Below are 24,224 nucleotides of genomic sequence, written 5' to 3' on the forward strand. Positions count from 1 at the left end.
CAACACAAGTGTATAAAGTGGTCAAGAAGGCATTTAACACACTTGACTTCATCAGCTGCAGCAGGGAATTGGCAAGTCCACTACTTTTCAACATTTATATAAATGCTTTGGATGTGAACATAGGAGGTATAGTTAGTAAATTTGCAGATGACACCAAAATTGGAGGTGTAGTGGACAGCGAAGAAGGTTACCTCAGAGTACAACGGGATCTTGATCAGGTGGGCCAATGGGCTGAGGAGTGGCAGATGGAGATTAATTTAGATAAATGCGAGGTGCTGCCTTTTGGAAAGGCAAATCAGGGCAGGACTTATACACTTAATGGTAAGGTCCTGGGAACTGTTGCTGAACAAAGAGACCTTGGAGTGCAGGTTCATATTTCCTTGAAAGTGGAATCACAGGTAGATAGGATAGTGAAGGCAGCATTTGGTATGCTTTCCTTTATTGGTCATTGCATTGAGTACAGGAGTTGGGAGGTCATGTTGCAGCTGTACAGGACATTGGTTAGGCCACTTTAAGAATATTGCGTGCAATTCTGGTCTCCTTCCTAATGGAAGGATGTTGTGAAACTTGAAAGGATTCAGAAAAGATTTACAAGGATATTGCCAGGGTTGGAGGATTTGAGGTACAGGGAGAGGCTGAATAGGCTGGGGCTGTTTTCCCTGGAGCATCGGAGGCTGAGGGGTGACCTTACAGAGGTTTACAAAATCGTGAGGGGCATGGATAGGATAAATAGACAAGGTATTTTCCCTGGGGTGGAGGAATCCAAAACTAGAGAGCATAGGTTTAGGAGGAGAGGGGAATGATATAAAGGGGACCTAGGAGGCAACTTTTTCATGCAGAGGGTGGTGCATGTATGGAATGAGCTGCCAGAGGAAATGGTGGAGGCTGATACAATTACAGCATTTAAAATACATCTGGATGTATATGAATAGGAAGAGTTTTGAGGGATAAGGACCAAGTGCTGGCAAATGGGACTAGATTAGGTTAGGATGTCTGGTCGGCATGGCTGAGTTGGACCGAAGGGTCTGTTTCTGTACTGTACATCCCTATGACTCTAAGCCATGTTGCAGTGGTACTGAAGTTTAGTTAGGCTACATTTGGAGTATTGTGTACAGTTCTAGTTGTCACACTACCAGCAGGATGTGGAGGCTTTGAAGAAGGTACAGAAATGGTTTACCAGGACGGCGCCTGGTTAGGAGTGTTATTAGCTGTGAGGAGAGATTGGACAAACTTAGTTTGTTTTCACTTGAACATCAAAGGATGAGGGGTCGCCTGATAGAAGTTTACAAAATTATGAGAGGCACAGATAGAATGGTGGTCAGAGTTTTGTCCCCCAGGTAGAAATTTCAATTACTGGAGGTCATGGGTTAAAGTAAAAGTGGATAAGTTTAAAAGAGATGTGAGAGGCAATGTTTTTTTCAACTCAAAGGTGGAGAAAGCCTGGAATGCACTGGCAGATGAGGTGGTGAAGGTGAATACAATAGCAATACCCTATTAAAGGGGAGTGTTGACAGATACCTGGATAGGCAGGGAATAGAGGGATATGACCTGTGAAGAGGCAGAAGGCTTTTAGTTTAGAAAGGAGTCATATGTCAATACAGTCTTGGTGGGCTCAAAGTCTTATTCCTATTTGAGACTGTTCTTTGAGCATACAGGGAGCATACAGGGTATAGAGTCAAGAGTGTGGTGCTGAAAAAGTACAGCCAACCAGGCAGCATCCAAGAAGGAGGATCAATGTTTTGAGCATATGCCACAGAGGCAGAAAAGCAACCGTGAGGTGAATTAGCACACCCCTTTTATCCAATCTCTCCCCCTTTAACCCACTCCACCTCACCTTTCCAATGATGTACCTCTGCATTCAATGTTTTTATGATGGGAGACTGGGACCAGAATTCCTGTTTAAGATTGTTGGTGTGATTCCAACTTAATTCATAAAACATAAAGCCGTACACAAATCATTTTCTTGATAAAATCAAGAAAGCAGCTCACCACCACCTTCTCAAGGGCACCTAGGGATGGACAATAAATGCTGGCCAGCCACTGACACGCAAGTCCCATGAGTGAATGAAAACAAAAGGCTGATTTACAGAATGTATGGTTACATAGGTCTATATTTTACCTAAAGCTGCAGTCACCCAAATTTCCATTGTGGTAAGTACTCTTTAAATATCGCTTGACAACTGCACGGTGGGTGGCACGGTGGCACAGTGATTAGCACTGCTGCCTCACAGCACCAGAGATCCGGGTTCAATTCTCGCCTCAGGCGACTCTCTGTGTGGAGTTTGCACGTTCTCCCCGTGTCTGTGTGGGTTTCCTCCGGGTGCTCTGGTTTCCTCCCACACTCCAAAGATGTGCAGGTTAGGTGAATTGGCCATGCTAAACTGCCCGTAGTGTTAGGTAAGGGGTAGATGTAGGGGTATGGGTGGGTTGCGCTTCGGCGGGTGCGGTGTGGACTTGTTGGGCCGAAGGGCCTGTTTCCACACTGTAAAGTAATCTAATCTAAAAAACTGTCTATGTTAATACAATTAAGCTGCTATTATCAAATATGATAATAGCAGCTTAATTTGTTCAAAAATGCAAGTGTTTGACATCCTTTCTTTGTCAAATAACAAAAACAATGAATAGAATGATTGATACCTCATTTTGTCAGTTGAGTTGCTGATCTACAACAGAGACAGAGACCCCTTTTCAATGGATGAGGGATATGGGCCAATAATAGGCAGGCAAGACTAGTTTAGGTTGGGATTATGTTTGGCATGGACTGGATGGACCAAAGGTCTGCTCTATGACTCTATGAAGAATAATACATCATAGAGAATAACTAAAGATTGAGGAAAGTTCTTAGGCTGACCAAGCTTTTTTCTTGTCACATTCATCCAAAGTAAATAACATAGGAAATTACAATATACACAAGAGAATCTGAATGACATGAGAACAACATCAACTCCAAACACACTGCATGGGCAGAAGGAGGTGCTTTGGACCAAGCTGAGTTATGTAAGATTGAGGGTCATTGGGTTGACTTGGAGCATACTAGCTTGACAAATCAGCAACATTGTACAATCTCTCAACATAGTAATGGCTACTTAGGCCGGGTATCTGAGAGTGCTGAGTGTGTGTGCAAGTGTATCTAAAGCAGAGTCACCCATTTCAAATGAGGAAGGGAATAGAATTGCCAGTACATATAAAAAAAGACAGAACAATGCATTGTCACACAGGCATTTAAATTGTGCTGACACATATATTATCTGTTGCATCTCTTGAATAAGCTTAGCATGAGAGATTTCACCTGTCAGAATCCCTTTAGTCTGCTGTCACTCTGATGCAGGAAAGTCCTTAAATTGCAAAGATCTGCAGATGTGCAGCTAATGAGTGTAAAAGGGTCCTGACCTTTTATTCTTAAAACCCGAGAAAACAATTTTATGATAAAGAACAATGGTTGGTCAACTTTAACCTTTGACACTGTCCAACTGACTCGACTTAGTGTTTTTGATGGAATTATGACAAAGGTCAAAATAACAGAGCCATGATTTCTTTGTTATTCTTAACAAGAATGATTGACATTTGTTCAGGGCTGGGTAGACAAAGCAGTTAGCAGTCAGCTCCATCAAGGCAGTACATCACTTTAGAGCCTTTTCCCAGTGGAGGTTGCATCTCCCTGCAATCGGATAGATCCTACCAATACATGCAGAGGCAGCTTGGCTCCAGAGACAGTCTGCTAGTGATTGGCTGGGGGTGGGGGGAGGGGAGGTGGTTGGGGGTGGGGGGGGGGGGGAGAGAGGGATGCAATGGAGTTGCATGCCCCACTAAATACATTCTCCAATATAAATTCCCACAATCAGTGCAAGTCCTTTAAAGGGGCATCCCCTCAACACAAACAGCCCTACCTGCTGAGGGTTTAATTGATACATTTGCATCTTGATTGTCCTGAAGAAGAGTTAAGCCCAAAACGTCGACTCTCTTGCTCCTCAGATTCTGCCTAACCTGCTGTGCTTTCTCCAGTGCCACACTTTATTCACTCGAACTTGATTGGCTCTTCCAGAAGGGCTTATGCCCGAAACGTCGATTCTCCTGTTCCTTGGATGCTGCCTGACCTGCTGCGCTTTTCCAGCAACACATTTTCAGCTCTGATCTCCAGCATCTGCAGTCCTCACTTTCTCCTCTTCCACTCTCCCACCTGTCTCAGCTATACCCACATCTCAGATCCCTTATTAGGCCTTTCCCTCGTCCAAATACTGTTCTTATTAGGACTCAGCTCTCTAAGACCAACTTCTGAATTGGAAGTTTTTCCCAGGAAGGTCGTGTCTCTCATTCCACCACAACAAAGTCTGAGATCCAGCCCCAGAAATGAGGCTGACATTGGGATTGTGATGCAACTGGGAAAAACCAGCCTGACGAAACCAATTTTACATCTGCCTGGTTTCACAAACCCCCCTCCTCCCCAAATATGACTCTGACACTGAGAATCATTTAATTCTGCAGTATGAACAACAGTTCAGAGGAGCTTTCGTTCATTCAATAGACAATGGAGTTATATAAAAGAAAGATTTGCACAATTATTGTATAGTTATGAAGGGAGAAGCACTCTACACATCCATGAATTACTGAGTCAAAATTCAATGCACAAATCATCTCTCAAGTTCTCTGGAGCAGCAATTGCTCAAATCAACTTGCTGCTACCAACAGGTTCCACTATCATTGATGGGTGTACTGCCTTTATGATGACATTTTAAGATTTGATGGTTACTTAAATTGTCAAAATTAGACAGCCAATTTAAAATTCGGTGCTTACCTGGAAAGGCTGACCCACTCCCAGTATTGGCCAAACACCCATCCGACTCCAGTTTCCCTAGCTCCCCTGAGTTTCCATTTATTACTTTCTTTGGACTTTTTGAGGAATCCCCGGAGGAGAATCTCGTCCTTAGTGCTTTGCTCTGTAAGTTCTTGGAGGTCAAATCCAAGGACTTGGATCTCCTGCGGCAGGTTTTACTGTCAGTGACAGAACAACGCTCTGCTAGTGTCACAGGCCCATTTCGGTCTTGACTTTGCTGGCTGCTTCTAGTTTCCTCATTCCCTCCTTTAGTTTTCAACTGATCGCCACGTAGGTCATGCTTACAGTTCTGATTCTCACCGGCTCTGTTCGTACGTAATCTTGGCCTTCCATTATTGATCACTTCAGTCTTATGATCCATGACTTCCTCAACAATAGACTCCTCAGAACTGAAGCCCAGTTGCATGGGGTTCTGCAGAGCTTCCATGTATGATTTCCTGAAAAGGCGCCTTGTTTCGATATACACTGAATCCCGGTGTTGCTTCTTCCGTTGGCATGGACTGCTTAAGTCTGTGGCAAAGGTTAGAACTTTTGTACTAATCCTGCTCTCAGTCACAGGAACCACCAGAACTTCTTCATTAGCTGTCGGGGTGTCTGCAGACAGAGGTCGAACTAAATCGGGTAAAGGAGATACTTCGGTGTCATCAGGATTTTGTGGAAACAATACACAATCTCCTTCGTTAAACCCTTTGGAAGAACCCTGTGTGACATTGCTTTTCAAAGACTGCATGCTCCCTGATAAAGGAGTCCCACTGTTAGTTTTATCTTGCAAAATTGCTGGTGTCTCAGATGAAAGCATTGTATCGCCAGTTGGGTAATGGTCTGGAGATTTGCTGTCTTCTGTTTTTTGAGGCATTGTTTCTCTGGTGACGCTGGTATCTATCAAATGGTCATGGTGAACTGAACTGTAGTAGGAATGGGTGAGTATGGTTTTTGGCTTGGTAACAAATGCAGGGTTAATTATGTTCTTCCAATGTACTCTCAAAACAGTCGTGCCACTTGTTAGAAGACAACTATGCAGGGAGCAATTCCTCTCATGGTTCACACTTTCTAGGAACTCCATGGTGAAGATGTTTGAGTAGACACACTCCGGGACAAGAATTTCTTCTAAGGAGTGTCCATTTCCGGAAAGACATTTTAGCACTAATCTTGCAGATTGATTCCCCTGAGGTACAACCTGGATGTAAAAATCTCCAGACTTGAGAGGAACCCTGTGCAACGATGCTAACTGCACCACCACCTTCTCATGGACACAGAGAGGCCAGCCTTCATGACGGAAGATGAGCCCTGCGTACTTGGCCTGCAAAGAAAAGAAAGGCAATATTAGCATTATTCCCCTCAAAGAGCAAGACAAAGGGTTAGCTTTTCACAGCTTTGCTTTCATTGTGTAGTTCTAAACTGCAGAGTTCCTTCCCAAAACATCTCTACCTTTCTGTCTTCCTTTGAAATTCTCCATGGACCTTCTTCAATATAGTAGGGTTTAAGTCCCAATGTTTCTAGTTTTGGTTTCAATGTCCTTCAGCATCTTGGATTTACATAGCACCCAGGGTTGCTTGTCTACTTGCAGTGCAAAGCAAATACTAATTGTTTCTCCTGCTGTCTCCCCAAGCTCAGCGTCAGCGCTGAGTAGGGTTAATGTTCATCACTTATTAAAACACTCTGATTAGCCAAGAAGTAGGGAAAAAAAACAATGAATTAAAAGTGATATAGAGTGGTTAACTTAATTTGGTCTTTTATAATTTTATTATTAGTTTTTTTTTTAGAAAGAGCATCAACCTGTTTAAACCTATTACATCTCTGGGGATTTCAGTACGCAGATGGACTAGAAAAATTAGGTTGCTAGTGAATGCCATAAAAAATAATTTATGAAATGTCCACAAGAATTTCTTTGGAGCTGCTTATGGTTGAGACCATGAGGGAGCTAGCAATTCTGGACTTGGTGATGTGAAATTAAGCCGAGTTGATAAGGAAGTTTAAGGTGAAGGAATCCCAAGACAGCAGTGAGCACAGTATGATAGAACTGACTCTGCGGTTTGAGAGGGTGAAGCTGGAATCAGATGTAACAGTTTTACAATTAGGTATAAAGACATGAGGGAGGAGCTGGCCAGAGTTTACTGGAAGAGCCTAGCAAGGAAGATAACAGAGCAGCAATGGAAGGAATCTCTGAGACACAGACAAAATTCATCCCAAGAAAGAAGTAACATATTAAGGTGAGGGCAAGGCAACCATGATTGACAAGGGAAGTCAGGGACAGCATAAAATCATAGGAAAAGATTAGTGGGAAGCCTTCAAAAACCGGGCAAGGTCAGCTAAAAAATTAATAAGGGGAGATGATGAAATAGCAGAGTAAGCTAGCTAGTAATATAAAAGAAGATTGCAAGACTGTTTTTAGATATAAAAGGTGGACACTGAACTGCTGGAAAATGAGGCTGGAGAAATGGTCATAGTGAGCAAAGAAATGGCGGAGGAACTGAATAAGGACTTTCTATCAGTCTTCACAGTGGAAGAAATCAGTAGTAGAACAGAACTTCGGGGGCAGAGGTGAGTGTCGTGGTCAGCACTAAGGAGAAGCTGCTGGGGAAGCTAAAAGGTTTGAAGGTAAATAAATCACCGGGACTTGGATGGACTACACTCCAAAATTCTGAAGGAGATAATTAAGAAGATTGCAGAGGCATTGGTGATAATCTTTCAGGAAACACTGGAGTCAAGGAGGTTCCCAGAGGATTGCCTAATGTAATGTCCCTGCTTAAGAAAGGAGGGAGGAGGAACACAGGAAACCACAGGTCGGTTAGCCTGACCTTGGTCATTGTTAAGATTTTACAGTCCATTATTGAGGATGAGATTGCGGAGTATTTGGAAGTGCATGGTAAAATAAGGATGAGTCAACACAGCTACGTCAAGGTGGGGTCATGCCTGACAAATCCATGGGAATACTTTGAGGAGGTAATGAGCCAGTTAGCTAAAGGAGAACCTGTAGACATGATGTATTTGGATTTCCAGAAGGCCTTTGACAAGGTGTTGCACAGGAGGCTAAAAGTAAGATAAGAGCCCTTATCTCAGGGGAAATTACCAGCATGGATAGAGGACTGGCTGATTTGGAGAAGGCAGAGTATGGGGATAATGGGTCTTTTTCAGGATGGCAGAGCGTGACTAGTGGAGTTCCACAGGGGTCAGTGTTGAGGGTATTATTGCTAAATTTGCAGAGAGCACAAAGATAGTGCTGAGAAATGGGGAGGCTGCAGAAGGACTTGGACAGACTTGGAGATGAGCAAAGGAGTGATAGATGCAATACAAAGTGTGAGATTATGCACTTTGCTAAAAAGAATGGAGACACAGGCTATTTATTTAATGGGGAAATGCATTGCAAGTCTGAAGCACTGACAGACTTAATGAAACCAAATTCAGGATTCTGTTGTTAATGTGCAGGATCAGTTGGCAGTTAGGAAGGCAAATGCAATGTTGACATTTATTTCAAGAGGGCTGGAATATAAGAGAAGGATATACTGCTGAAGCTCCAGTCAGACCACATTTGGAATGTTGTGAGCAGCTGTATGCTCTGTGTCTAAGGACGAATGTGTAGGAGTTGGAGGGTGTCCAGAGGAGGTTCACAAAAATGTTTCCAGGAATGAAGGGTTTGTTTCTTGATTTGTAAGGGGAAATTAAAGGATACAAGGAGAAGGCAGGAGAACAGGGTTGAGAAACATATCAGCTATGATCGAATGGTGGAGCAGACTCAATCCATCTAAATGGCTTAATTCAGCCTCTATATCTTGTGATCATATGATCTGCAGCCAGTAGGACTTGAACATAGAACTTCTGGGTCAGAGGTATGCACACTACCACTGCACCACAAAGACCCTTTTCTCTTGTTGTTCATTTTGAAATCAGTTTGTTCAGACATGTCATGACACACTTCTGTAGCAGGTGGGAGATAAAACTTGATCTTCTGGCCCAGAGGAAGGGACACTACAACAGCGCCACAAGACCCATATTTTCAATCAATCTTCTCAGGCATGTTACAAGACCCCTCCATCGATGGTGAGACTTGAAATCATATTTTCTAGCCCAGAGATTGGGACACTACCACTGAGTCACATTTGCCAATGTACTGATTATCTTCTTAATAAACTGCATGATTTCTCATAACCACACCAACACATGTAGGCACTTGGTGCAAAGATTGCAGCATTATGTAAACTCCATTGGCTCAGTGGAGTGGGTGATTTATTAAAGTAGAATGAAAATGCCACATTCAGTCTCTGGTATGAGCTCAGCACTCAATCTCGATTATGTAGCAGAATGCTATAATTGACCCTAACATTCTTCTGTCAGCTAGGGAAAATCAGATAGGATTTGACTCCCAATTATTAACCACTGCTCACTGGTAATACTATCATCACTGGGTTAGAAGGTTGTTGCTTTAATTCCCACTCCAGTGACCTGAGCACATAATCTAGGCTGACACTTAAGTGTAGACTGATGCATAGTTGAGTTCAAAAGGGGATGTCAATCAGAATTCCCAGTCATGATGGTCACTCAGTGTTCTTCGCTGCACAAAGCGTTGGAACAAGAAGAGATACCTTTCTCATAGGTTTCAAGCCAATACTGCCATCTGCACACTGAGATACCAGTCTGGAGTGTCTCGGGCTGCACATATATGGTCCCTGAGACTGCTCGCTCCTTATCACAATGTAAAGGTCTTCAGCTCCTTACATACTGCCAAAGTTCTTTCCTTACATCTCACAGAGCAGGTTATTTAATACAGCTCTCCAGTGTAGTGCCTACGGCCTCTCTCTTCACATACTCATTGCACACTGGCATCATCTGTCTTACTCATACCAGAGTTATAATAATCATCATGACTTACGAGGGTGTTGGTTAGCTTGGATGGCTGGTTTGTGATGCAGTGTGACACTAATAGCATCGGTTCAATTCCTGCCCCTTGCTGAGTTCACAGTGAAGATTTCACCTAAGGTGTGGTGACCTTCAGGATAAACTCACCACACTCTCTCTCTCTCTGTCTCTATAATGACAGCAAAGGACGAGTGCAATGTATCTTTAGAATAAAATTTCATCATACTCTAAAATCAGCTGAAACTACCTGCCCACATTTAATTCAGAGAATGGTGTAAATATCAAAATGATGATCAACAATAGGTCAACTCAACCCAAATAAAATCAAGGGCATGAGAAAGCAAAGGAAAAAAAAATTGTTTTACTCTTGTTTGGCTGTAATTGTAAAGGCTGGATAATTGAAAGCAAACTCAATTCTAATAAAGCAATTCAAAATAAGTTTAGAAAAGATTGAATTTCAACTTAGAGAAGAATATTACAAATTAGGCTAAGTCATAGCTTTCAGCTGAAATCTTTTTTCATGACATGAATTTAATCTAAGTGCATTGGTGAGGAATACTGCTCTGCCAGGGACTGCTTTTCAGATGAGATGTTCAAATAAGGCTCCTTTCCAATCATTAATAAGGAGCAGGTGGAGTTTGTTTTAAGAGAAGAAGAGAGGCTGAAAGAGGGGAACGACAGGGAATGATAGAAAGGCAGAAGACATGTGTCTTTCGTGTCTTCAGGCTGTCCCGACTTTACAACCACTGAAGTACTTGTTAAAGCATGGTCTTTGCTGTAACGTAGGAATTATGGCAGGTAACCCTGTGCATAGAACAAAGCACTTTAATAAAGTTTTGTCTTTTGCTTGGTATGGTTGATTGATGGAAATCTTGTATCCTTTGAACAAAACAACAGGGTCTTCTAATGTTCACCTGAAAGGGCAGATTGGGCCTTTAACGTTTTAGCTCAAAGAGGAAGTTAAACCTTGCTGCACACTTGCTGTCTGTTAATTGTCCAGAGTGCATTGTCGGAGCAAGAAGAGGAAGTTTGCGTCATCCCCACAGAGAGGCTGAACTCTAAGTCACCCTGAAGACCCCTTTAAGACCATCAGTTAAAAATTCTGGAAAGAAGACTCTTCTCATGCTGCCAGATGACCAGCAAAGGGGAAAGCAGAAAGGAGTTGAAGACTAATCTCAAAAATAAAGATGCAAATTGATTGGTAATCAAAAGCTTTAGTTGAAAAGCACTGAACAAAAACAAAACAGCATATCACTCTGTCAATCTATAAAATTACCTTCTCAAGGAAACTTGACACGGTGTAAACACATTTTTCTGTACTTGCCATCAATTTCAATGACCTGCTCCTCAACTGAATAGTTGGCCTTAATTCTCTGCATTTTCACTGGCATGGTAACCTAGCTCCCCTACACCCCAATAACCACAAATTCTTCACCTGAATAACTATTTTTCAAGTGCAGGCTCTGTCAGAATCAGTGGGATTCCCTGGAAAAAAATCACATTGAAGTCAAATTCCATTTCCATCCTCATGCCAAAATTGCAGCAGAAATAGTCAAGTTTAAGGTATGATAATGAGCACCAGAGATTGTACCATTTCCCAATCCCTGCAGTCAAGTTGAGGCTAATTCACTAGCTCAGAACACAGCAACCTGATATATTTGTGTTCTATCTAGCTCTATGTAAAGTCTGAATCAACTTGTAAAGTTATGGGCAAAGATACTGAAACATTTGCCTGTGAGATAACCTCTAGATAAGGGTTCTGTTCATATATGTAAGAGTAACATCATTAAAGTTATCTCCATGCTGTTAAAGTGCTGCTGATGGCCAGTATTAGGATATCATGCAGCTAGCAGAATTTAATTAGGCTAGAGACTAGAAAGACACACAGGCAAAGTTTGTTCTGGGAATGACTGACCAGGCCATTTGGCACTAACTCAGCAATATAGAATGCAGACTAAGTTTGGTCAATCACAAGGATGAGCATGAGGATCACGATGTGCAATGAATCTGCATCCATTGATTAAATGCAGACATTATGTCTTTGAACTCAATGCTGCATGCTCATTCCAATGATTTTAAGGTCCAAATAGTGTTAACTATGTAGAGGAGAGATGTTCTGTATCTGCAGGATGGTCTTCACACACAGTCAGAAGGCACTGAGAGTTGTTAGTCAAAGCACTCAATGCCAAGCTTCAAACACCAAAGGTCTAGATGCAATGTTGCAAAAGTTCAATACTCTCACAGGAGTTGTCAAGGTCAATGAAAGCATTTTCAAATGCCACATTCTACCAACTAGGAGAAAGTGAGGACTGCAGGTGCTGGAGGTCAGAGTCAAAAAGTGTGGCGCTGGAAAAGCACAGCTGGTCAGGCAGCATCCGAGGAGCAAGAGAGGCAACGTTTCAAGCATAAGCCCTTCATCAGGAATGTGGTGGGGTGGCGTGCCAAGGGGGCTGAGAGATAAATAGGAGGTGGGTGGAGCTGGGTGGGAAGATTCCTAGGAAGGCGATAGGTAGGTGAAGGTGGGGATGATGGTGATAGGTTGGCTACTAAAACAACCATTCCGGCCTATCTCCGCCAACCCCCCCCCCCCCCCCTCCCCCCCACCACCCCACCACCTTCACCTACCTATCGCCTTCTTAGGAACCTTCCACCCAGCCCTACCCCCTTCCATCTATCTCTTAGCCTCCTTGGGCCACCCAACCCACATTCCTGAGGAACTCTCCTGCTCCTCTGAAGCTGCCTGACCCTGCTATGCTTTTCCAGCAGCATACCCACATTGTACCAACTACACCACTAGCCCCATGCACAATTCATCTCACACATTGTTCATTCACTTCACAGTTAACCAGCCGTGCACTGATATGTATTCTATGTGCGCTCAGATATTTAATTCTGCTGCATAATTACATCTCAGTTTGCACACATTGCCAGGGTGTCCCAGATTAGTTTACAGCCAAATGAAGTACTCTTGAAATATGGGAGTTGAGAAATGACAGCAGCCAATTTTACCAAAGCAAGGATCCAAAAATAGTGGGGTGAGCAGAACCAGATAACTTGTTCTACTGGTAATGAGCAATGGAATAATACTGGTGAGGAGAATTCACTTGATCTTCTTCCAATATTGCCTTGGGATTTTCACATTCACCTGAGAAAGCAGATGGGGCCTTGGTTAAGTTCTCGTCCAAAACAACTCAGTACTCCCTCATTGCTCCATTTCATCCTCTGCAACTGGACCCGAAGCCACAGTCTTCTCTCTTAGAAGCTTGAGTGAGCTGACCAATGAGTTTAAATGTTTCACTGAACCAGGCTCCTGGATGTGCAGAGTTCAGAACTCCTGACAGCAAATATTCAGAAGTTATCAGCAAGTTGAACTCCCTAAAACAACACAGGAGTTAACTCCACTTTGAATTATTTGCTGTCACTGAAATATTGAGGAGGATATGGGATGGTCGGAAACTTGACTGAAAAGTTATGGCATTTGCAAGCTTCTACATTTCATCCAACAACTCTGAACTGCATAAAGAGCCTGTCTTCCTTTTGATAACATGTTTTCTTGTTTTTTCAAACAACAAACCTAACAGGGGCTATCCTGATTTTCTTTTCACCAGCAATTTCAGTCATGGAAACAGAAGGTTCAAAAAGGTCTTTTCTTCCCCCCATCTGTGGGAAATGTTTAGTAAATGGACAAGTTCCTCAGAGACTGTCTGAAGTGAGTAAGGGTTCGCGTAAAATGAAGCCAACCACAGCTAGGTTAAAACAACTGTCAAACTCTAGGAATTCCAACAAACTTTTAAGCTCATCAAAGCCAGGCGAGGAACAATGAATTGTTTCAGCCCAATGACTACAGCCTGAAGAGAGGAGGGAATGCAAAACGCATTGTCAGAGTTCTTAATCACATGCTGACAGCTTTCATTGTGGGGTTGGTCGTCTCGGCTTTCTGACTCGTGAAGTAGATCCAAGTGAACCTCTCGGCACCAAACAAAATTTTCAGTTTTACTGAGACACTAAGTGTACAATTTTCACCAAAGCCATGATTCTGCTCTGGGATTGCTTTCCACTGTTTCTTGCTGCCTAACTCACTTGACACACTGGCTGCTGCCAGGCAGTCAATTAATATAAAAAGGCTTTTAGGTAGAATATTCTCCCTGAATGGATTCTAATTATTATACATGTGGCTCAGAGTTTATTACATCTGCATGTTAATACTACATCTGTGTGTTAATGCTAGGATGCTTAGAATGAATGTTAAGTGTCAAAATAAAATCTCACTGGCAGCATGCCAGAAAAGTGAATTATTCAGGGTGTATGCATCAACTGTCAGACAAGTAGTTGTACTTAGGTCACACCTTCAACTTACTGGGAGCATTACCAGACCAAAATTATATTAGCAGATATTTAGACTGACAGCCAGTTAGCGAGCACCTTAAAGTGGTGAGAGACATAGGAAATGGGGGGTGGGGGTTGAAAGAGAGCATTCCAGAGCTTAAGGTCATAAACAGCCAAGATGTAGCCAGCAAAGGGGAACAAATTAAATTAAGAATGAACAAGGGGGCATAAATGGAGGAGTGCTGATGGTGATTGCAGGAACAGGGAGAGGCAAGGCCAGAGATTAAGGATTTTCTTTTCAAGCAAGGCTTTTGAAAACAAGGATACAATTTTTAACAACCAGACTTGGCTGGCCCAAGAGGCGAGATAGGTCACTGTGTGCAGGGTGATAGCTCGAAGTGATCAGTCAGCCAGGACAGAACAAATAGATCATCTCTGCACCTAACAGTGCCTCAGAAAGAAAAGTGCATACTCATGCAGCACCTTGTCGGAGTCAAGCCCTTCACTGCCAAAATATTTTTTGGAAGTGCAGTCACCATTGTATTGTAGAGAAACCCAACAGGCAAATTGCTTTCAGCAAGGTCTCACAAACAGCAATGGGATACTGACTGGATTCACTCTTTTATAGTAATGTTAGTCAAGAGATCAATATGTTAAAGGATACCAAGCGGGGCTCTTCTCTGAGGTAGAGATGTGGAATTTTTTACCGCGCATGAAAGAAGGAATAAGGTCATGGCCTATTGTCTCATTAAAATCATCAAACTTTCAACAGCATGGCTGGATTTTAGTTTCACATCCGGTCGACCCAGACGAGACAGTGGGATGTATTCCAGAGATATTGTCTATGTGGACTGGTTTGCTGGTGTACCATTATTTCAAAGAAATTGATCTACGTACCATCTCCAGCAGTTGTAATGTGATTTAAAGATCAAGACATGGAAAGCACCCGAAGCTTGCAAGGGACACAAATCCATTCAGCCACCGCTGACTGACACAAGGAGTCTTCATTAAAAACACAGCCTACCATACAATTCCACCAAAACTAAAAACTTTCTGCTGTGTTCTGTTTAATTCACCCAGGGAATTCTACAGGCAGAAGTAGTGCTGTAAAATAAGCAAACATTTTCACCAAATCCATGCTCATTCTTATTACACTTCTTCACCCTGCTCTACAATCTTCAGCCTTTTGCCCACAGTTGGTTTTCTAACCTTCTTCCTCTGGCTGCACCTTTTCCAACCTTTTAACAGCTTAATTCAAACACATCTCTTCGCCTTTCCATGCCAGCATTGAAAGCTTTAACACAATAAAATGTGCCACATCAATGAAAGTTTTGTCCTGTAATTCCTCACCCTAGTCGCTGTTGGATGATGTGTAAAGACGACTACCCTAATTAACAGCAATGCTCATATGCTCACAGGCTGGTTTTTGTCGACAGGCTGAGATAAAGGAGGGAGGAAAATCATGCGAAGCGTAGACACTGGTATAGACTTGTTGAGCTTAACAGCCTGTTATGGTGCTGCAAAATGTAGAATAATTTAAGCGAGTGTTAGTCCTTCACCAGTGGTAGCCTCAGTCAGAAGGTTTCGGTCTAAATCCCACTCGAGAGACTTGTGCATAGAATCAAGGCATGGTGCAGTACTGCATTATCAAAGAATGAATCATGAGATTACGTTGTACCATTTGAGTTGTTAAGTTTACAGGATGAAGGATGATAAAGTACAGTCAAGTTATTTCTCATCAACATGTTCCCTCTTGCTGATATCACCCAGAAATGTTCATATATATTTAGGACACCCATTAATCATCATTTCCTTTATCAATTCCTCCACTCTGTCCAAATGTTAAGCTGCTTACCCATCATTCAAAACAAGATAAGTAGAAACAGCCGAGCTGAAAATGTGTTGCTGGAAAAGCGCAGCAGGTCAGGCAGCATCCAAGGAGCAGGAGAATCGACATTTCGGGCATGAGCCCTTCTTCCTGAATAAGGGCTCATGCCCGAAACGTCGATTCTCCTGCTCCTTGGATGCTGCCTGACCTGCTGCGCTTTTCCAGCAACACATTTTCAGCTCTGATCTCCAGCATCTGCAGTCCTCACTTTCTCCAAGTAGAAACATCCTCCAAACTAAATAAAGGGAAACCAAAGCTATTGGCCATGCACATTGCCAAAAGCTCTATCCTCTCGTCACGACCCCCTCCTTCTCCCTGTCACCTGTCTCAAGCTGAGCCAATCTATTCACAGCCATGCTGCCATATTTGATCCAATGTTGAGCTGCCAATGTCACCAAGATCATCCAGATCAACCAATTAACACCTGTCTCTGGAACGATGTGTTATGGTACTGGAGGAGGACATGCAGCCCATCATGTTTGCACTGGCTCTCCAAATGAGCATTATGACTTAGTGCCATTCTCCTGCCTCTGCTTCATACCATTGTACATGGTTACTTTCTGCAGCTGATAAGACACACTTACCTGTGTCTTTGTTAGTTACAGACCTATGTATGCTAACACATTCCTGGTGGGCTTCCCTTGTCCCTCTTCAACTTAAACTCCAGCCTGTCTCCTAACTTGCACTAAATCCCATCCAGCCACTCCCCCTGTGCTTGCTGATCTCCATTGCCTCCCAGTTTAACAATACCTTGATTTGAAAATTCTTATCCTTATCTGTAACATCCTTCATGGTCTCATTCCCTTTTTATATTTGTAATCTTGTCCAGCCCCACCACTCCCTCACTGAGGTACCCAACTTTAAATGCCCCACAGGGGCTTTATCCCCAAATGCTTGGTTCCTTAGCTTTGAAAGTGCATCGATTACTCTCTGTCTCTCTCTACCTCATTATCCTCCTTTAAGGCACTCCTTAAAAACTACCTCTGACTAAACATTTGGTGATCTGGTCAAATATTCCCATGCGTGTCTTGATGGTTTATGATGCTTCTGTGGAGCAACTGGAGTAAATTTAGGCTACAAATAAAGACAACTTTCTGTTCGGTTTGTTGGAGGTGGATTAGAAGAATCAGTCAGTCTTATCAAAGAGGACCAGAGTCCTACCAGCAGTCATGTTTCATCTGAGATCGAATTTACACACTCTGGGATCTTTCTGTGCACAAATTGGATCCTGATTGTCTTTCCCCTGCCCAAAATCAGTGACTACATTCCAAAAAAGGTTATTGCCGCAATTTAATGATCCTTAGTCCATGTTAATTAGACAGTGATTGGCTAGACTTCTGAAGAATTCAACATTTCACCGTCACTTTCCAAAGCCATCTGTGGATTCTGACCAGTTCATCGCTTCAGGTCTATCCACTTTAAAACAACTGAATCTCCTGAATGCAAACTCTGCCAGTCACATCACTAATAACAAGCCTTTAATGAAATGTTCAATCCCAACGCGAGTTTGAATTTAAAAGAGGTCTCCGAAAGATGAAAGACCCATGATTTTGACACTTCAGTCAGCAAACCTCAAGATTCCCTGACTCTGAATGCTACTTCCTTCTAGAAAATTTTGGTTCTGCCCTCCAAAAAGTGATAATATCAATCATAGCAACTGAAGACAGCCTGCCTTTTGGAGTGGCCATAGTTTAAAACAGAGCATGTGTATACTGCAGGAAGAAAAGTTAACCATGATCCTTTTGGTACCAGGAATTCCTCTCTGTATTGAGAACTGGCCTTTCCTGTTCCATTTGCAGGACATTAAGTGTCAATTCTTCTGCACTCACGAACAAATCTAGAATTCAGATTTTGAGCTATTCTATTTTAGCCACAGAAGGCAACCTGGTTTTGCACAAGAATGATGTTTCCTAAGCAGATGCTTGAAAGCACAGAGAGTTCATGAGGATCTTTGCTGATAAAAGTGTTTGCCCTTCAGCAAAGATACCACCTCAGACTTACAATCTGCCTCATTAAACTCTAACAACAAACCAAACAGAATGGTAGCTAACCATGAAGAGAAGAACCTCAACTCCCCCTAAAGGGTGTGTCACACCGCAGAATTGTGTGCAGTGTAGAAACAAAAACTGAATTTTGCCTTTAGCAGCTCAGTTCTGGAGGTGTCTGGTGGTGAAATGGGGAGCAAACAGGATGGGGATTTAGGATCAAAGACAGAAACTGCAGGGTAAATTCAGCAGATCTGGCAGCATCTGTGGAGAGAAAGCAGAGTCAATGTTTCAAGTCCAGTGATCCTTCTTCAGAACAGGATCCCAGCATTCCCAGGAATCCAGCAGTTTCCAACTTTGTTTCTGATTTCCAGCAACCGCATTTCTTTGTTGTGGGGGCGGGGGGGTGGGGGGGGGGGGGGGGGTTGTTCAGATTTAGGATGATGGGGAAAGTCTGCAACTTGACCTGTGATCTGTGTATGTTGAACTTGTGTGACATTTCACATAAACCAGCGCTTGCTCAACAGAGCAAGAAGTCAGACTGTGGCTGAGTTTTGGCTTTGGATGGAGACTGAATGGGTTGATCAGAGATCACTGCAAACCGCATTTTGAGAAAATTGCTTAAGTACACCATAATTGACAAGCACATCACTCACAAACTTCTTCCTCAGAGATCAAAACTCCAATCGTTTCAGACATAGGCAGGCAGTTAAGGAGCTTCTCCAATCACCATCAGTTGACAACTGGCCAGTAGCTCCATGTAAAACTTCAAGCTTTAATCACATTAAGGGCAACTGTTTTCACACAGAGGGTGGCTCATATGTGGAATGAACTGTCAGGGGAAGTGGTAGATGCAGGTACAGTTATAACATTTAAAAGATGTTTGGACAGGTATATGAATGGGAAACATTTAGAGGGATATGGATCAGACACAGGCAAATGGATTTACTTTGGGAATTTTGGTCAGTATGGAGAAGTTGGACCGAAGGGTCTGTTTCCATGCTCTATGACTCTATGGCGAAAGTGAGGACTGCAGATGCTGGAGATCAGAGTCAAGATTAGAGTGGTGATGGAAAAGCACAGCAGGTCACGCAGTATCCGAGGAGCAGGATTCCTGATGAAGGGCTTTTGCCTGAAACGTTGATTTTCCTGCTCCTTGAATGCTGCCTGACCTGCTGTGCTTTTATAGCACCACTCTAATCTTGAATCTATGCTCATGGAGATTCTGCCCCCGGTTCTGCATATTCTGTGGATGTGTCTTACTCCAGTGGCATTACTGTACAAATTTCAAGACAATGGCCCAGACATGTCATTCACTCTCAGTCACATTCTCCATCAAGACCAGGAATGTGTTTGATTTGCAAGTCAGCCCTGTATCACTTGGAAACTGTGACTGCAAGCACTGCTAAAGCAGGACACTGCATCCTGGGAGAGATTACTACTCCTGAAGTTAAGACACAGGCTATGGGTCATCAAGCAGATAGTGGAATGCTCACAGGTTTATAGGCGCATTATGATTTTCATTATAACAACAATCAGGAGTCTGTGTAACTATCTGCCTGCCTTACATAGGTCCTATTGGCCGTCCAAATTCACTTGACCACATATCTCCAAGCCCTATAAAAGTGCAGTTTGACTTCTCTCATCTGAACAGGGGAAATTAAGGACTATGGAGGGGGCCAGTAGAAGGGTGGGGCAGGGGGTGGATGTTGATAGAGGCAGGAGAATTGAGTTAATGCTACACAATCAGATCAGCCATGATCTTAGAGAATCGTGGGGTAGGGTCAAGGTGCAGAATGAACTTACTCCTGCGTTCTACGTTAATGTGAAGGCTTTCTACTATATCAATATGCAGTGTATGCCCTTACCATAGGTTTATGACAATATATTTTCAGCCAATTTGACAATCGAGAGGTCCTGGGCTTTTGGGTTTAAATCTCAAAAGGGGCATATTGACTGAGGCAGACACTTGGCGGTAGACCCCGTTAAAAATTGGAATTTCATTAATGAGGAATAGAATTGAAAGACACAGAAATTATGTCTAAGTTATATAGAACTTTGTTGAAACAGCAACTGGACTACTGTGACAGTTTAGTCTCTATATTACACAAAGAGTATAGAGGCATTGGAGAATATTTCAAGAGTGATCATAGAATTGAAAGGTTAGAAATATCAAGAAAGAATTAACAGGCTGGGCTGCTTTCTCTAGACAAAGTGAAGGCTAAAAGGGTGGGTGACCTAACAGAGGTCTTTAGAAATATGACGTGCTTTGACAGGGACATTGTTCAGGAAGACCAGAACGATGGGCCATAAACATAAGGTAATCACTAATGAATCCTATAAGGAATTCAAGAGAAATGTCTTTCCTCATAGAATGGTGAGAAAGTGGAACTGAATTTGCCACATAAATAGGTTGAGGCAAATAGTATAAATGAGTTTAGTGAAAGCTGTGTAAATAGGTGAGGAGAACTAAAATGAGGAGAAGGCAAGAAGATGAATTGATGTTTTAGAGAAGGTCGAGCAGGAGAAACCTTGTTCAGAGCATAAACGTCTGTTGGATGTGTGTGTGTGTGTGTGTGTGTGTGTGTGTGTGTGTGTGTGTGTGTGTGTGCGCGCGCCTCCTCATGGGAAATGGCACATTGTAGAAATACCAGAGAGCCAAAGCTTCCAATCTCACATTTGATTATCACATCATGTTAATTCTAGGCAAATCAACTTTCTGAAACACGAAATTCAAAGACGCAACACTTAAGCTTTTCTACTGATCAGAACTGGGATAGGGCATTAAGCCCATCAAATTTGATCCACCATTCATTCAGACTCTATTTGCATCTTATCTTCAGCTAACAGCTTTGGTTCCATAAGCCTTAAGTCTGAAAAACAACATATCAAACTCTACTTTGAAATTTTCGATTAATATTAGACTTGGCAGCTTTTTCCACTAATCTTTGTGCAGAGAATTGCTCCCTGAATTCACAAACTCTAATTTTGCTCCTTGTTCTGGACTCTCCCAACAAGCAAAATAGATGCTTTCTCTCTACCCCCTCAAGCCCCTTAACAAGACAGCTGAATTAGATCACTTCTTGATTGCCTACGTTTAAGGGAATATCAACCTAGTTAATGCAATCTTTTCTTGTAAATGAACAGTTCTCGTACTGATATCATTCCAATGAATCAAAGTTGCACCTCTTCCAAAACCAAAATATTTTTCTTGTGAGATATTGGCCAGAACTGGATGCTCTGTTTTCAAAAATTATCTGTTGGAAAGTCCACTCTATTCTCCTGAAAGTTTCCAGTACTTACAAGTTTTGATCCATCTACAAATAGACTTCACCTTCACAACTTAATATAAAAAGTGTTATATTGGTTAAACCAGAGGTTAAACTAGAGACTCATATGGTTGTGACACAACATTCATCCTTTTGTATTACAGCTTCTGAGAGATAAACACCAACAATCCATGCACCTTGTCAATTTTCATTTTGCTTTTCTGCTAATTTAACATATTTTCCACATTTGGATCCTTAAATCTCTGTGATCTTCCACAGTTCAACATTTTACATCATATAAAAAGTTCCTTGCTCTATTTTTCTGATGTCCAAATGTGATAACCTCATAACTCCCCACATTGTAGTGTGTCTGTCACAGTTTTGTCTAGTAACTTAATCATTTTCAACCTCTGGTACCATCGAAACAATTTACAGTGTTGTCATTTTCGTGTAATTGCACAGATATTCAGAAACACAAAATACATTTAAGACACCTCAACATGACATGACATACTCTTACAAAATAAAAGCTCTCCACCTTATTCTATGAATAGCCATATACTCAGTCAGCACTCCATTGGACGACAATTCTGCAAGTCAACAATGTTTGTAATATATCAACCTACACAAGTTTATAACCCAGATTATATATGTAGGTATGAGATGTCATGTTAATATGCATAATTAGTTGTTCATAAACTTCCAAATATCTGCCTCAATAAGTGTCCAACTCTCTGTGGTCTGTGTTATATTGGGGAACACATAGAAAACTCCATATTAGATAACAAATTTAGAAACAGTTATCTTGTGGCTGCATTCTAGTCATTCGTAAATATGGGGAAAAAAAAACTGAGGCCTAACAGATGACAATATGATACCAGTAGACATACCGCTAATTGGACAAACGTTCATATGTATAAAATTAACATGTTGTATTATACAAAAAATATTAAGTGTTATTGAGCAAAAAGAGATATATAGAGTTGAAGTTCATATGAGGAAAGGCTGAGGCACTTGGGGCTGTTTTCATTGGAGAAAAGAAGGTTTAGGGGTGACTTGATAGACGTGTACAAGATGATTAGGGGTTTAGATAGGGTTGACCATGAGAACCTTTTTCCACATATGGAGTCAACTATTATGAGGGGGCATAGCTTTAAATTAAGGGGTGGTAGGTATAGGACAGATGTTAGGGGTAGATTCTTTACTCAGCGAGTCGTGAGTTCATGGAATGCCCTGCCAGTAGCAGTGGTGGACTCTCCCTCTTTATGGGCATTTAAACGGGCATTGGATAGGCATATGGAGGATAGTGGGCTAGTGTAGGTTAGGTGGGCTTGGATCGGCGCAACATCGAGGGACAAAGGGCCTGTACTGCGCTGTATTTTTCTATGTTCTATGTTCTATGTTGCCAGGATCTTAATAACTGGACCAGCTTAAGTGGCCCCTACTGCTTATACTGATATTTAAAAAGGAAGAGTGAGTAATTGTTTTGATGGCTTTGCAAATTATTGATGGTAGGGCAGAAACTCTGCATGATTGCTAGAAGAACAAACAGTTAGAATGCAGTGCAGTTAGAATGTTTTAAAGTTCAGAATAGCTTTAGGAACATATAACACTTTATATTAAGTTGTGAAGGTGAAGTCTATTTGTAGATGGATCAAAATTTGTAAGTACTGGAAACTTTCAGGAGGATACAGTAGATCTTCAAAAAGACAGATAATTTGGTGGAAAGTGCAGGGAGGTGGCAGATGAAGTTCATTGTGGAGATATGTGAGGTGATTCATTTTGATGGGAAAGACAAGATAAAATAAAAGGCACATTTCTAAAGGGACTACAGGTACAGAACAACATGGGAATGTATGAACACTAGTACCTTAGACTTCCCTAACAAGCACAAAGAGTACAAGAGCAAAGAGCTTATGCTGAACTTGTAAAAGTCATTGATTTAGTCTCAGATTTAGTATTCTGTCCAGTTCTAGATGCTACATTTAAGATGACGTAAAAACATGTGCAGAGGTACAGCCAAGATTTATGAGAGTGGTTCCATTCATGATCTCAATTACAGTTGTGAAAATAGAAGGTAGGACTATTTTCCTCAGAGAAAGTTAAAAATCACAACACCAGGTTTTGGTCCAACATGTTTAATTGGAAGCACCAGCGTTTGGAGTGCTGCTCCCTCACACAACCACCTGATGAAGGAGCAGCACTTCAAAAGCTGGTGCTTCCAATTAAACCTGTTGGACTATAACCTGGTGTTGTGCGATTTTTAACTTTGTACACCCCAGTCCAATACCAGCAGCTCCAAATCATTCCTCAGAGAAGAGATAGCCAAGAGGAGATTTGATAGAAGTATTCAAAATCATGATGGGTTGGACATAGTGGATAAAACATTCTTCCCAATTGTGCAAGGATTGAGAATAGGATTTAAAGTAATTTGTAAAAGAAACAAAATTGATTAGATTTTACTCCGAGTACAGATTGATACATCACTGATTTCAAAACCTGTCCAAAGTCACTATCTGAAGTTTGACCCCACTCTGTAGTGTGATTGTATGGATGACACCATCTTTGTTCCTGGCAGTTGCCACGCTGTGACCATACAAAGTTGCACTTGTGCACATGCAGGTTCTCTGTGCCACCCAGCAATGGTATTGACAATAAACACAGCCTATTTAATGGTGTGAACGAATACAGGGAGAATACAAGAGAACGACATTAATTGAAATGCTCATTCAGACAGTTGGTGCAGACATGATGGGCAGAATGGTCTCCTGTGCTATAATAGTAGTGTGTTAACAATCCCTAGATCCATACTGCCTATCTCCTTAAACCTAACCAATTCTCTACTCGCGCTATTAGGACCCAAATCTATACGCTTTCCGTATTGTGAAGAATTTCTTATTGTATCAAAGGTGTTCTGTGACAGATACTTACTTATCCACTGCATTCGATACCTCCTTAAGTCAGCTTATTTAGATATGACTTGATAAATCTATTAAAAGTCATATTAAGGACACCATACAACACCCTATCGCCACAGGATGAAGCTTGTACAAGTTTGATTAGCAGTTTGA

The 24,224-nt window shown here is 42.0% G+C and overlaps 1 protein-coding gene across 5 annotated transcripts in view; it reads right to left on the bottom strand.

The window, feature by feature from the left end:
- plekhg4b (pleckstrin homology domain containing, family G (with RhoGef domain) member 4B) overlaps positions 1 to 24,224 on the bottom strand; it is a 178,841-nt gene that overhangs the window by 72,858 nt on the left and 81,759 nt on the right. For all 5 annotated transcript variants that reach the window (XM_072560563.1, XM_072560559.1, XM_072560561.1 and 2 more), the window contains exon 3: positions 4,793 to 6,131. In XM_072560563.1, the coding sequence (XP_072416664.1) occupies positions 4,793 to 6,131 (1,339 nt within the window). The remainder of the gene's footprint in view (positions 1 to 4,792; positions 6,132 to 24,224) is intronic.

This window comes from Chiloscyllium punctatum, chromosome 41 (genome assembly GCF_047496795.1).
Source record: "Chiloscyllium punctatum isolate Juve2018m chromosome 41, sChiPun1.3, whole genome shotgun sequence".
Classification (NCBI taxonomy): domain Eukaryota; kingdom Metazoa; phylum Chordata; class Chondrichthyes; order Orectolobiformes; family Hemiscylliidae; genus Chiloscyllium; species Chiloscyllium punctatum.